Source organism: Muscardinus avellanarius (genome assembly GCF_963383645.1).
Source record: "Muscardinus avellanarius genome assembly, contig: SCAFFOLD_56, whole genome shotgun sequence".
NCBI lineage: Eukaryota > Metazoa > Chordata > Mammalia > Rodentia > Gliridae > Muscardinus > Muscardinus avellanarius.
The window spans coordinates 79,062-94,740 of record NW_027664507.1 but is presented as its reverse complement, the minus strand read 5'-3'; the positions used below and the strand labels follow the sequence as shown (position 1 = coordinate 94,740).

At 41.6% G+C, this 15,679-nt stretch overlaps 1 protein-coding gene and 1 pseudogene across 2 annotated transcripts; both read right to left on the bottom strand.

The window, feature by feature from the left end:
* Nucleotides 1–1,864: 1,864 nt before the first annotated feature.
* Nucleotides 1,865–2,977, bottom strand: LOC308279562 (ubiquitin carboxyl-terminal hydrolase 12-like; the record flags this gene model as incomplete). The annotated part of the gene is made up of 1 exon (XM_080720084.1): nucleotides 1,865–2,977. The coding sequence occupies one exon, from the start codon at nucleotides 2,975–2,977 to the stop codon at nucleotides 1,865–1,867; it is 1,113 nt and encodes a 370-aa protein (XP_080576210.1).
* Nucleotides 2,978–10,671: 7,694 nt separating this feature from the next.
* LOC308279563 (cofilin-1-like) lies at nucleotides 10,672–11,168 on the bottom strand (annotated as a pseudogene). Its single transcript has one exon. The product of its transcript is annotated as a cofilin-1-like (transcript).
* Between the last annotated feature and the right edge of the window lie 4,511 nt (nucleotides 11,169–15,679).

Sequence of the window (15,679 nt, the reverse complement as noted above, 5' to 3'; positions counted from 1 at the left end):
CCTCACATGCTTGGTTGTGATTCTCTGTGCAATGTCGATAGATCTGGCAGGCTGTACATGATTTGTACAAAACAACTCCAGCCAGGGTAAGGCGTTAAGAAACTGTATCTTAAAAACAAGTTTGTCAAAATACTTTTGATATTTAGTAGAAATACCAAATATCATAATTTTCTCCCAGCACAACTGTCTAAGCAGCCCACTTAGTTAAGTGACCCTGTTAAAGATCTGTTTATGGGATGAATAGGTGAAGTCATTTCCTGAGCTAAAAGATACAGATAATAAATGTTAAAATAGCAGCACAAAAAAAATTCTCTTGTGTTTTTTTCCATAGCCAACAGTTTTAGTAAAATAACTTTAGAAAATTAGAGAAAAAAATTACCACCTGAAAAGGATAGTGATTAGGAATATCCAATGCTTGACTGCTATTATTTTAAACATAATTTTCAATTATTTTCTGCAAGTTACATCCGGCCACTATTAACTGACTGGTGCATGGAAAAATGTCAACTTCAATGGTTTACATACATTTACATTACATATATTACTTCTTAAAACCCTCAACAAAATAATGTCTTAAGCATGAATTTTAAATTCTGAGCAATCATCCAATCAGATTTATAAGACTAGAGGAAGAAGAACTTGTGTTTGGATCTCTGGTCTACTTCATCAAAATGTAATCTTCAGAAAGTTTTTAACTACTATCCAGGCTGCTAGGGCTATGGTGAATAGAGTATTTCTTTCCAAGGTAAAAGAAATGACATTAGAAAATAATGTATTGTGATGACATAAATTTTTCAAACATGGCTCAACATGAAATATTAGAGTATTTAAGAATTCTAAAGACTGGCATATCACCATTGCACCAAAATTGCTTTCATCATTCCAAGAACTACAGGAAATTTGAGTTTTTGTTTTACTGAAATTAAAGCTGAGCAAAATAATTGACTTATAAACTATGAAAAAAGAAAACATATTTAGCCAGAGATATCAGTTCCTCCTGAAAAAGAATGTTTACCTTCTCTCATTGCAATTTTTCTCAAGGTATCTTAGTGATTTCAGATTGAACTTAAAAGTAACCTTAAAAATAGAAACAAACAAAAAGAATACTTAAAACTGACAAAACTAATAAAAAAAAGCTAAAACTTACTGACAGAATCATGGGCACTTCATACAATACTTAGACTCTACCAGTTTAAAGTAAATAAGAAAAAATTATAATTACAAAGCCAGTCTTTCCCCTTGGGGAAACAAAAAGCCACTTTTGACCAATTGTTCCCTACATATACATATACTGTATATTAAAGTAAGCTTCTTCAGAGAAGCAAAACATATTTGTCTTCCTGACACTGGGTTCTAGTATCTGTTAGTTTTTTTTTACATCAGGAAGGCAATTGCAAGTGTTGGTACCAAAAACATTTCTGGTTCGTGCTTGAAAAGACGTTCCAAACACAGGCATGTGTGCAACGTGCTCCGCATCACCTCCTTAAACCATAGTACAACCCAGCACAGAGGCCAATTCTTTCTACTGCACCCTCAAGGAATCCAAATCATTATTGGTGCAATTAATAAAGAGAAAATGCATGCCAATAACCAGAAGGCTGTTTTACAAGAGGAGCTGGTATCTCTGATTCCATTTCCTTGTTGTATGGAACTGCACAGACCGCATGATACCTGAGTAAATAAATCAACTACCATGATAGGAAGGGCTTGTTCATCCAGAGTCTTTGCTGTATTGTGTGCAAAGTGTGCTACTGCCCCCTGAGCTTCCTGCATTTCTCTTTTCTTGAAAAATCAGTGCTTGATCCTTTCCAAAATAACCAGAGAAGAAATGAGGCAGAAAGTATCTCTTCATCATGGTTCCCTCTCAGTCCCGAGACTGATAAAAAAGGATGTAACCAGACTCAGAGTTCTTCGAGATATCTGATGTCAACCTGTAGAATTCTTCAATAGCTTGTGCGTCTATTTTTCCTACAATGTCATCATCAAACAACAACCAAAAATCATGACTCATAACTATTGCAATATAATGGCCTCGATTGGGACCACTTCCACAGTGAACCACAACAGCAACAAGGTCGTACATTCTGTCAGGATTGGTTGCATCACCTGAAGTGTTGAACAGACGGAGTTCTAAAGGAAAAACTACCCGGTAAGAAAGTTTTGTGTATCGATGAAGTTGATCCATATATTTAAATCTTTTCAGGTGTAGAGCTAGAATCATGGGAAGTTTTTTCACTTTCGTCCTTTTGTGTGCTTCCTGTTTGCTGCGACACTCTTCACAGTAATACTTGTATTCACTGCACAGAGTCTCTGTGTTGCTAAAGCCCCTTAAACAGTGAGTAATTGATGTGTTTTGTTCCACGTCAACAGAAAGGTCTAAAAAATCTTCATCTTTGCTGCTTATAGTTTCACAAGTAAGACATCTGGTTTCATTAGTTAATGTTCCCTGAAAAATCCCATGAACCCACGTTGAGTCTGGTGTGCTGTTGTTATTTTCACTGTCAATGTTACCATTAGGTAAGCGACCATTTTGTTTTTCCTGCTTTCTCTCTTCTTGTAAAACATCAGCAATTGTATTTAGTAGGTAATTTAAAAACTCATGAGCATCTCGTTGCATGTAGTTGTCAAAAAGCTCATTTTCTTTCCGTAATCTTGTTATGAACTTCTTAGGAGGTATTACTCCAACCTTTTTCTTCTGAGTGGCTATGCTATGGAAGAGGTCTGCTAAGCACATAAGAAGGTTCTCCTTCTTCCTAGGCTGACTCTTGTATGCTAGAACTTTTTCCCGAAATGGACAACAAAAAAAAAGTGCTTGAAGAACTGAATTGCAGTAGCAGGTATTCCCAAAATTGACTAATCCAAAATAGTGCTCATTGACTGGAAACTGTTCTGGACCAATTTCTTTCTCTAATGCCGAGGCATTGGCGCCCATGGTACAGATGGAGGCGAATTTGGAGACTGTTATTAGGATTTCCATCCGTCCAGCGCCATCTTTCACCCAATCACAGCGGTGGCGGTGGCGGCGGGCAGGGGAGGAGGGCAGCCCGGCCGCCTGCTCTCACTGCAGCCCGTGGGCGGCCCCCAGTCGCCGGACCCATGCACCGAGCCTGCGGGCCGCCGCTGCCTTCATCGCCGCCACCAGCGCTTTGCAGGTCTGGGGATGGAGCCCAGGGGCATTTGACCTGTGAGCTACACCCCTCCCCTATTTTTTGTTATTTATTTTGAAACAGGGTCTCACTATATTGCAGAGGGACTCACAAACTAGCTGAGGCTGTCTGCACACTGTGATCCTCCTGTCTCAGCCTCCTGAATGCTGGGATTACAAGCGTGCGCTACCACGCCCAACCTTGGAACAGAGATTCTAAGCACAGATTAAGTCAGCGTGGCTGGAGACTGGGAATGTGTAGGTATAATATATAAATTTATATTAAGAAGTAAATGTAGCCCTGACCTTGAAGGATATGTGCTTTTAAAAACGTGCTCATTTCAAAGTCATTTTTCAATCCTGTAAGTCATTGATAAACATGTATCTATGATACATGTCTCACATCTAAATAAACTGAAACAGACTAGCAAATAAATTTACTGGATTTTTCTAGGATGGTTGCTGACTACTTGCTGCTTTTGTGTGAGACAAACTTTAACCTTCTCTGACGCAGCATCGCCCCCTGTGGCCGTGGAGGGAGGTGCACTGAACGATTTCCTGCAGCTCCTTCACCTGTGTTCTCAGCCCTGCATCAAGCAGAGCACTGGAGTGCGGGGTCCAGGGCTCCTCTGGGCCAGCGATGTCTTCAGATGGAAGGAGGCTTTGCATTGGAGAGATCAGCTATGAGACACTCGGTGCCACTACCAGGTGTGCTCAGGTGGGTCTGCAGGAACTGGCTGGGATGCTCCGTGTACCAGGAAAGAACAGGGCCGCTGCAGTAAGTGTGAAATGTGCGCCTCCCCTGCCCCGGCCCTTCAGAAGCACACAGTGGTCCTCAGCTGAGGCCGTGTGTGGGCGCCCTTCCTCCCATGATGGCAGCATCAGGTCAGGCTGAGCCTCACCCTGAAGAGAACATGTCCTTAAATGGACTCTGCATAAGATAGTTGGTTGACACTAAGCCCTTGGTATAGTCATCTATTTTTTACTAATATAATGGATGAGTGGTCATATATTACTGTGCTCCGTCCTTGTATTTCTCTGATGACTAATGATGTGGCGAAGACATCAAGAAACGTTTTCCATATAGAGTCAACTAGTAAATATGTTCAGTCTGTGATCTATTTAGTGTCTGTCACAACTACTCACCTCTGCCATCGCAGTGAGAAAAGCCACTGAGAATGTATAGATCAATGGCATCGCCCTCTTCCAATACAGCTTTATAAAAGTAGCTGAGAGGCTGGATGTGGCTCGTGGCTCACAGGTGTAGAGCAGCTTTTCACATGCTTATTGGTCATTATATATCTTCTTTTATGAAGATTCTGCTCTAAGAGTTAACCACGTTTAAAGTGGATCTTTTCTATCTTATTAAACAATACATAAAATCTCTATAAAAGCAAGCCAGGCATGGTGGCGCACCCTTGTAATCCCAGCATTCGGAAGGTTGAGACTGGAGGATCATGGTTCGCAGACAGCCTCAGCTACTTAGTGAGGCCCTGTCTCAAAATGAAGAAAAAAAAATAGGGCAAGGGGTGTAACTCGGAGGTCAAATGCCCCTGGGTTCCATCCCCAGATCCCCCCCAAAATAATCTCTATAAAAGCTATAAAAACTCATATACATGTATTGCAAATAGTCTCCTAGTTGGTGCCTTATCTTTTTTATTTTTGAAACATTTTCAAGATATTTTACAGAAAAGTTTAAAGCAATAGTGATAAAAATTAAGGAAATACTAATCGTTAGATCTGTCATATATGTAAATTATAAGACTCAGTCAAGCTGGGCATGGTGATGCACACCTGTAGTACTAATACTTGGGAGGAGGCTGAGACAGGGGACTCACAAGTTTGAGGACCACCTCAGCAAGTAGTGGGACCTTCATCAGCCTAGCAACACCCTGTGCCCTGTTTCAAATTAAAAATAAAATGGAGCTGGGGGTGTAGATCAGAGGTAGAATGCCCCTGGGCTCAAACCCAGTACCACAAAACAGAAGAATATCCAATAGCTTTAAGTTCCCAAAGTTTGCTATAAATTCAATTCAACGTCCCTCAGAATTGCAGCAGACTCTTTTGTTGCAATTTATAAATAATCAAAACTTTTTTTTTTTTTTTTTTTTTGCAGGTCTGGGGGTGGAACCCAGGGGCATTCTACCTCCAAGCTACACCCCCAGCCCTATTTTTTATTTTTTATTCTTTATTTTGAAACAGGGTCTCGCTGAGTTGTAAAGGGCCACACTAATAATAGCTGGGGCTGTCCTCAAACTGCAATCTTCCAGTCTCAGCCTCCCAAATACAGGGATTACAAGCGTGTGGCACGACGCCCGGCTCAAAACAGTTTTTTTTAAAGTTTTTTTTTTTTTTTTTTTTTTCTGGAGACCCTACCTACCAAGACTTACTTCCAAAAAATCAAACAGTTTGGCATTACTGACAATAAGACATGTAGATCAATATAGATATTGCATTGATGTAAAAAATAAGCAAATATTACAGAAATAGGTTTGCACACACATATTCAGTTAATTTTCTATAACTATGGAAGACAATTCAATAAAAAAAAAAGAAATTGTCTCAGGAAATAGTGCTGAGCGTTCAGATCTATCAGCTGAGAAATCCTTTCACTTTCCAGTTCTGTTAACATACAGTCCACTGTCCTGTGGCTTGAGAACAATTTTTAAAAAGAAAAATTTTTGAGAAAGTAGCAAGCTTTTTGAGAAAGGAGATTTTTACTTTTGCACAATTAATACTTATTTTCAACTGTTTTTTTTTTTTTTTTTAAGATGTCCCTTTGTCACTGGACTTGCTAGACTGCAAATTCGGTGGTGTTTCGCGAGTTTTCATCACAAGTTTCTTGTCTTTATGGTGTTTGAACTCAGGGAACCTCTACCACTGAGCTATATACCCAGCACCTTAAATTGTTTACTATAAAGAGGAGTTTGGAAACTTTAATTTCAAGAGTGCATACTAGGAAATGAAGATAAAGACCAAAGTCCCAAACCTGCGGGGACAAAGGTCCCTGTGCCTAAAACTGCCATTGTAATAAAAAAGCACAGAACTGGGCAAAAAAGCTGTCGCCCTGGGGCCTCCGGAGGCTCGCGGGGAAGATTAGAAGCAGCTCTGGGCCTGGCTGAGGGTTTGTGCAGCAGCTGCAGGCGCCTGGGGAGCACTGTGCATCCACAGCGCAGAAATAAACGGCGGAGTCTGTGGTCTGTACAGAGGAAACGCTCAAGGAGCTGCGGCGCTCTATAATGACTGTCGTGGACGTCAGTCTTCCCTTGTGCTTCGTCCCAGAAGGATTGTAAAACAGGTTGACGAGCTGACCCCCAGGATCTTGGCGAAACCACTGCACATTTGTCACACCGGCAGAAAAGTTGCACCACATCGTGCAATTGGCTCCTTCCGGGAGGATCAGGGCTGGAGGACTCTGCTCCACCTGCTGCCCTCGCACACCTGAGGAGGACACGCACAGTCATGGCGAGGGTCACTGCCACACCCACCCGCCCTGGAGCTGCCCGCCATCAGGAGGAGGTGGACAGTCCAGTCCCTGAGCTCCTCTGCCTCCCTCACCCTCCGCGCTGCAGCCAGGCACCCTGAGAGCCCCGAGTCAAGGGAGTCCAACTCACAGCAGAGCCGGCTGCACAGGAGCCCCAGCACAGCGCCCAGCAGCCTCTCCATGGCCTCCCTGGGGTAGAGGACTCTCCAGCCAGACCTGGGCACTGGGGGTGAGGACTGGGCTCAGGAGCTGCCCCTCCCCCGCGGCCCGTGAGCTCTGCCCCTTGCCCTGCTCCTGAGCTGAGGGCCCCCAGCCTTTGTGCAGGAAGCCCCTCCCACAGGCCCCAGGCTCTGGGGGGTCTGGGTGGAGCAGGTGGGCGAGGGGCACCGAGGAAGGACACTGCTCCATTAGCTGAGGAACTCTCTGCTGATCCTGGAAGTGTGGGGGTGCTAGAGGGCTGGGAGGAGGGAGGAGAGGGCTCCCCAAAGGAGAACTGCCTCCCCTGCCCTAGAGCCCAGGAGCCACACAGAAGAGAGTCCACAGGTGAACCCTGCACACAGGCCTGGGTTCTGACTAGGGATCTAACTGGCCTGCGAATTAATTTCCGTGGTGAAAGTCAGCCCAGTCACATGAAGTAATAAGGACTTCAGTGTTCTTGTTATAAACTGTGATATCTATGTTATAAAGTACAAAATGAATTCTTATGAATAACTGTTATGAAGTACATAATTAATGAATTCTTATTGTTGGAATATATCAAATATGCAGATTGGGACTCTTATGAAATAACATTTGTGGAAATATTATAAGGACGATATCTTGAAATCGACCCTCTATTTAAATACAGAGAACACAGAAGAGGAGCACTTATGAGCACAGCATGACTCTTCCACTCAGGCAAGAGGCCCTGCCCAGAACCCCATGTCATAGAGGGCCAGCAAATCAAAAACACCTCCCCATGAAAAAAGGAGCTCTAAAGAATTCTGTCACTGTTGTGTGGACGCCATTCAGAGCCTTATCAAACCCCATCCTGAAACCTTCAGGATCAAGAAAAATGTGCCTTCACATACCAGACCCTTGTTCTGGAAACCACACACGAATACCAGAAAATTCGGGGGCTCCTAATTTGGAATCTAAGGATTTATAGGAAAGAGAAGAAAAGATTAGCCAGCGCACCCTTCCCTCTCAGAAGATATGCCTGGGACAGATTGTTGCACAGTGAAGCACCCTTCCCAGGGTGCTAGGATCTCTGCCTTCTTCTCTTCTGCGCTCACCTGCTGTCCTGAAGGGACTCACAAATCAGCCCAGCGTAAGCAGCAGTTGCTCCTGATGGCTGAAACTTTGCAACATTACACAGTCTTGCTTTTAAGTTTTATGTGTTTACACATTGAATCTACAGACAGGCTGATGTTGGTTATTTACTTCAGGAACTAGACAGATATAAGAATAAAAAATGTAAATAGTTTTACTTTTATAAAAATATAATTTTTAGCCAGGCGTGGAGGTACATGCCTGTAATCCTAGTACTTGGAGACTTAAATAGAAGGATCTCAAGTTCAATGACAGCTTCAGCAATGTAGGCAGACTCTCGGCAACCTAGCAAGACCCTGTTTTGAAACTAAAAATAAAATGAACTCTGGATGTAGCTTGGAGGTATAATGCCCCTGGGCTTAATTCACAGTACAACAAAAAATAAAAATATAAACATATAATTTTATTTCAAATATTTTTTCTTTTATTGAGCATATTTTGTTTATAGTGTGATTAGCTATTGCATCTTGTTTTGCAACTTTAATTGATTATTTGAAATGTCTTTAAAGAGAACTATTTTGGAAAGTTTACATGAAAATAATTTTTCATGTAAACTCTGATGAACAATAATTCTCTGAGGTGAGGTGTAGCTCAGTGGTAGTGTGCTTGTCCAGCATGCATGAGGCTCGAGGTTCAATCCCCAGCACTGCAGGATTATTCATTGTTGATATAGTTGCAGATAATGAGAAAAATGAGGACCCTTGCATGTTCACTAAGTAAAAAGTGAAGCTATCTACAGACACTAAATATCAGATGGTCTGTTAAAGAAGGGTGCAAATGCTTACTACCGACACTGTGAGGAACAGTGCAAGAAAATAAGAAAAGTTGATTCAGAAATCACTAATTGCTATTGGCTACTCAATGGGTATTAGAGAAATTTACTTAGAATGGGAAGGGAGTGGGGATGCAGCGCAGTGGTAGAGCATGTGCTTAACATGTGTGAGGCCCTGGGTTCCATCCACAGGACAAATTATAAAATATATATAATTTTTTTCTCCTCTATGCACATATATAGAGGATAAAAAGGGAGTTGTAACTTGTGTGAGTCTGAAAAAAGAAAGTCAGGCCATTCATAGAACAACCAACCTCAAGTTTCCACTTTGTTTTTAGTTCATAATGTCTTTTATAAAGGCCATTTTTATAAAGAAGGTCATTTTCTTTCCCTAGTACTTCCTGCCATTTGTTTGGAAATATTGCCTTGTGCATATCCTTAAACACCAGCTTCAATTAAGTTCCCCAACTGCAAATACTTTAGTGGGTGAGCTAACTTCTTCTTTATTGGAGGAATTCAGTCAGCTAAAGATAAGAGACTGAATAAAATAATTTGTAGATAATGCAGTTTGAAAAAAAGAAGAACAGCTGTCCTGGGTTGAGAGAGGAGACTGGTGATGAGAGCAAATCTCTAACTTGCCTTACACTACCTCACTCAGACCTCAAGCCATCTCAGCATCACTGTCTCAACTGACCTGGGAGCAGGTAGCTTCCTCCTGTGTGTTGAGAATCCTGCAGCCCAGTTCCCTCTAGAATCCTGCCCTCTAGGATAGAGATGCTGCCCTTCAGAAACCAGGGTCCTTCCCCTACAAAATGGCAAACAAACAAAGGCCATCCAGCTCTCTACAGGAGCCAGGCCCTTCCCAAGACATGACTGTCTCTGTGCTCTTTACAGAAGGCTCCTTTTCCTGAAGTTCCCCCCGCTGAGCTCCTGGCTCCTTCCCTGCAGGACTCAGGTGGCTGCCTTCAGCTCTGCACTGTGTGACTCAGGGCACAAGTGCACAGCTGTGTTGTCCAGTGACCAGAGGGTTTCCCCAGGCGGAAGGAGTCTGCATTCTTTGTAAACTCAGCCTTGAAGCCTTTAGCTCCTGAGTTTACTTTAACATACAGAAAAGCTGTTTCCTGATTAGGCAACAGCGCCTTCCAGGGGCCCAATGAGCGCTCTGAAGAAGTTCACGTGTTTCCTGGACTTCACAGGCGTTCTTTACTGCCATATGCACAGGAGGATTTATGTTCTGTAAGGTCTGAAAACTTTTATTTTTAATTCACAGAATGACAAAAGTATGAATGAAAATAGGCAAAGAACAATTTTTAGAATGAGAAATAAAATAACCACAAACATTATAGAACTCAGAAAATTACAAATTATTTTACTACACATTTTTCACATAGACAATATATACTATATTTTGCTTTTTTTTTTCCTATTAACAAGGCTTTTTATTGTCCTTTTTTAAAAAAAATAATTGAAGATCCCTTTACTGGTCCTATTTCCATGAATGGTCAAGACCAAGGGAAAGGAGAAGAGAACCAGCCAGCACAAGGAGAGGTCATCTCCACAATATTCCATTTATACACAGAACTAAATAGACAAGCACAGAGTCTCTATTGTGGTTAGAAGTTGGCAGCATGGGATGGAAGAGGGATAGGTGGGAAGTAGGAGTGTCATTAAAAAAATGCAACCTCCGCCAAACTGGGTGCCTGGGGGGAACTTGGTCTGCTTCAACCCAAGAGAAATTAGACTGTAAAAAGCAGCTTGAGAAGGCCAGAACCATCAAGAATGAGAGAAGGGAGGGCTGGGGGCAGGGTGGGGGGCTGTTTGGCAGCTGGAGTGAAGGGATTGCCCTTCTCCTGCTGGGATCCCCCCAGCCCCTCCAGTCTGGCAGGATGGAGGCAGCCTGCAACCCCCAAGGGCAGGTCTGGGGCTGCCAGATGCTCCAGGCAGGGGGCTGGAGGGGGCTCACAAAGGCTTGTCCTCCAGGGAGATGATGGCACTGCCCCAGCCTCTCTGCCAGGTGCAGCGGTCCTTGACCTCCTCATAGCAGTTTGCTTGTAATTCATGCCTGATCCTTGTCAGCTTCTTCTTGATGGCGTCCTTGGAACTGGCATAGATCACTTTGCTCTTCAGGGGTGCACACTCAGGGGCCCAGAAGATAAACACCAGGTCCTCCTTCTTGCTTTCCTTGGTCTCATAGGTTGCGTCCTACAGGGCATAGCGGCAGTCCTTGTCTGGCAGCATCTTGACAAAGTTGGCGTAGGGGTAGTCCACAGTCTGGCCCACATCACTCACCAGGATTTCTTTCCCCTCCTCCAAGATGATGTTCTTCTTGTCCTCACTCAGGAGGAGAACAAGACCTTCTTGGGTTTCTTCACTTCCTCTGGTGTTGATGACTTGTACACTTTCATGTCATTGAACACCTTGATGATGCCATCAGAGACGGCCACCCCAGAGGCCATATTTCTGGAAGCGAAAGGAAGACAGCAGGGAGAGTCAGGGAAGATGAGAGCCGCCGCAGCTGCTGCCGGAATCTGACTCCTATATTTTTCACTATAGTACTTTTTCTGTATTTTTACTCCATTTTTTTGTTAATTTTATTTTTTCTGTTCTGAGAATAGACTCCATACTTCTTAACTGGCTCTTTATAAAAAATATACTTGCCATATTTCTATAAAAGAAGAAAAATGCAGTGTTTACTCCTAGAAAACAGAAGTTTTATTCAGTTGGCATTAAGATGATAAAATGTAATTTTTAAGAATATAATCAAATTGGGAGAAATGCCTATCAAGTTGCCATGTGGCATAAGATTTCATTACATTTCAAGGTTTTTTGTGTGTGCGGTGACAAATGCTAAGTGCTGTTGTAAGTCCATAAAATATTGGCTTAAGGATTTATACTTCTTTCTTCTTTGGCAGAAAACTGCCTTTGTTGAAAGCACTGAAGACAGTGACTTCAATGCCCCCTCGCTATCTGAGCTATGTCCTTCTGTTTTACTCTTTCTTTTGCTTGCTTTCCTTGAGGGTGGAACACTGCCAGAAGGGGGGAGCTGAAGACAGCAATCTCTGCTGCCCCTGCAAAACTGCAGATAACAACTTGTCATCTAAAACATCCCTAACACAATGCTCTACTCCCTAGCCAGAGACAAGCAGTGATTTAAATACCCAATCTTAACTCTGTAAGCCTTAAGAGAAGAGCTGAATTTTCTCTCTGGGAGTTTGGCGTTCTTGCCTCTCTTCTCCCACCTCTTGAGAACAGGAATGGAAACTCAAGGGCACGTTCCTCACTTCATCCTATTCTGGTACAGAGCCCGCAAAGTACTACCCACAGTCAATGGCCAGTTTGTTAAGTCTGTTGTAGAGACCTAAGCAAGGTAATAAAGACCAGTTCTAGGTCCGTTGTTTGGTTCATAAATATTTGCATGAAGAATACAAAATCCCAGAAAATTTTAAACTCCAAAGTACATAAGATATATTAGTAGAGAATGATTCAATTTCAGGATTTTCCCAGAAAGGTTTCCTATGAGAAACCTCTCTCTTCTGAAGGAGAGAGAAGTCTTTCTGATGGAGCACTGGCCTTTCTGGAGATGAAAACTTGAGTTTTCCATAACAATGGCATCTATCTCTTCCTACCTCGGAGAAATCTATGACCTCCTAGATCTCTAGGCATTTAGTCTGGGATTGGCTCATGTTCTGTAGGAAACTGAACCCTGTCTGGGGAAAGAACACAGCCTCCAATCGCAGGGCTCCCCTCAGCCTCTGCCCTCTGGTTTGCGCTCAGCTCCCCTGCAGTTGCTCTCACTGTGTCTCTCACCGCGCAGTAGTACACAGCGGAGTCTGAGGTTTGGACAGAGGATTTCTGCAGGTGGAAGGAGCGCTCCCTCTTGACAAGAGTGGCCTGGAAGCCTTGCTTCTCCATCCTCTGGTTGTCTGTTGAGCTCTTCAGGAGCAGCCGAGGAGCTTTATCCAGATATTGGACATACCAGAAAAGGACAGGAGCCGAGTAAGTAGTCTGGTAAGTGCAGTTCAGGGTCACAGGTGTCCCCTCTGTGACAGTGACTAGGCCTTCTGTCTGGGTCACTGAGTCTCCATGGCTCCTCCCTGAAAAGATAAATGAAATATTTTGTTATATTGGCAATAAGGCAAATGATCATCATTATTGTAAGAAATTGAAATACCATAAATGCTTAGGATTAAATGTTACTTACCAAACACTAATAAGATCAAGAGAACTAAGCAGGTGACAGAGAGCATGTTGGTAGGACACATGCTTGCTACTTGTGACACACCAAGTTATATAGGACTAATCTCCAGCAGGAGCTTGTAGAAACTATTTAGTCATGAGCAAGAGTCCCTTTCTGCCCTGCAGCAGTCAGCCTTGTGACTACAAAAAGAAAAGGTTTACAAAACCACAACTGAGAGGGAGCGCAGTGCCCTCTCTTGGTTTCCCTAAAAATTGCACATAGCCTCATCTGACCCAGATTTTAATAATACAGTGAGCCCCCAAACACACACTCATCCACAGGGAATGTGTTCTAATACCCCTACTGACACCAAAGATAGTACTGAACTCTATAATACTGTGTTTTCCTACATACACATACCTATGATAAAGTTCGATTATAAATTAGGCATAATGCTTCCTGGTTCAACCCATGGCCATCAACTGGAACACAGTTTGTGCTCATGCCTTCTACCCACAAATGTAATGTCTTTTCCACATTAACTAGCACTTATCATGGACTGTGGATGAAACTTGCAGTTTGAGGTGCGAATGCAAACCTGGCATGACAAACATCTAAAAGAGACAAACTAGCATGAACTGACTTTTTAAAGTGCCTGAGGAGCAAGTAGCTTTGCAGCACGCATGTGCTGGGCTCAGGGACGGTTCTCATCCTGGTGGACGGAACGCAGTGGAGCAAGAGTCCATTGCTTATGTGGAAGTGAACACAATTGAAACTTATGGACTGTTTAATCTGGAATTTTCTTTTCTTTTTTATTTATTATTTTTTATTGGTGTACTGTATTCATACATCATATTGGGATAAAAAACTTGTGTAGACATACATGCACACATAGCCCAGTAAGCCCCTATCCCAAACCATTCCCTCCCCATCCCTCCTTCCCATGCTTGTCTTAGTGGTTGACATCTAATATTATAGCAATTTATCCAAAATTAACAATGATAATCTCACATAACTGATTCATTTGTCTAATATCAAGCTTTTGATGACTTAGAGATACCATTTCAATATTTCTTTTTGCTTTCTTTCTTACCAGAGGATTTTTTTCTCTTTTTTTTAAGGTGAAACTATCCTACATTTTTTTCAGAAAAAAATCTATCCTAACATGAAATATAAACTCTAAATACCCAAACAATCTTGAAAAAGAACAAAGCTAGAAGATATACATTTTCTGATTTCAAACCTTATAAAGCTACATTAATTGAAACAGTGTAGTACTGCTAAAAAAGGCAGATATATAAACCAGTGGAGTAAAATAAAAAGCCTAGAAATAAATTCTTCCATATATGATCAAGTTATTTTTGACAAGGTTTCCAAGAACATTTGGTGAAGGAAATAATGATCCTTTCACTAAATATTGTTGAAAATAATAATTACATGAAAAAGAATAAAATTGTACCCTTACCTAACACCATGTACAAATATTAACTCAAAATACATAAAAGTCCTAAATGTAAATCTTAAGACTATAAACTTTTAGAAGAAAACCTGGGTCATAACACTTTACAACATTGAAATTGGCAAGGATTTCTTGGATATGATTTCAAAGGCACAGGCAACAACACAATAAAAAAACTTCCTAAAAATAAAAAAGTACATCCAAAGAGAACATAAACAGAGTTAAAAGTTACTGATAGAATGGGATAAAATATTCCCAAATGCTATATCTGAAGATATATTAATATTCCAAATAGAAATCCTAAAAATTAGCAACAATAAAAGTAAACAATGCAATTTAGAAATAGGTAAATGACTAAAATAAATAATGAATCTCCAAAGATTTTAACCAATAAACACACGAATATATTCTTCTTTGCTTAGCTGTCTGCTGGATGGAAAATCTTGTTTCTCTGGTTCTGGTGTGTATTATCTATTTCTTCTTTGTAGTTAATCTCTTTGAGTATTTTCTCTAGCGCTGGTTTTGAAGACATAAATTCTTTCAGTTTCTGTTTGTCATGGAAGCTTCTTATTTCCCCATCTAATTTCATAGATAGTTTTGCTTGGTAGGAAATTTTTGGCTGGAAGTTGTTTTCTTTCAGAGTTTGGAATATGTTACTCCAAGCCCTTCTGACTTTCATGACTTGGTTTGAGAAATCTGGAGTGATTCTAATTGGTTTGCCTCTGAATGTCTGTTGGCTTTTTGTTTTTGTTGCCTTTAAGATTCTGTCCTTGGCTTCCACATTGGTCATTTTGACAATTATTGGCATGGTGAACCTCTTCTCTGATCCTGTCTAAAGGGAGTTCTACAAGTTTCCTGGACCTGTGTATCGATCTCTTACTCTATGTTTGGAAAATTTTCTGCTATTACTTCTTTGAAGATATTATTGATCCCTTTGGTTTCACCTTCTTTTCCCTCCTCTATTCCTATTATTCTTAGGTTACCTCTCTTAAAATGAGCCCATATTTCTTCAATGTCAGATTCCTGCTGTCTGATTTTTTTTCTAAGTTATAAATTATGCATTCATTTTTGGACTGATCGTCTTCTAGGAGCAAGATTCTATTCTCCAGGTGGTCTAATCGAATGTTTATACTTTGAATTGAGGCCTTTACCTTAGTGATTGCATGCCGCAATCCGCTCAGCTGAAATTGCCGTAATTCCACTCACGATCGAACAATCTCAGAAAAAGATGGGCGAGGATATGGGTGCTGTTCTGCAGCCGCTTATCTGCAGCGATTCTTTCCCTTCTAGGAAATAAATTTCTTTAAGTTCCTATTTACGGCGCTTCTGGA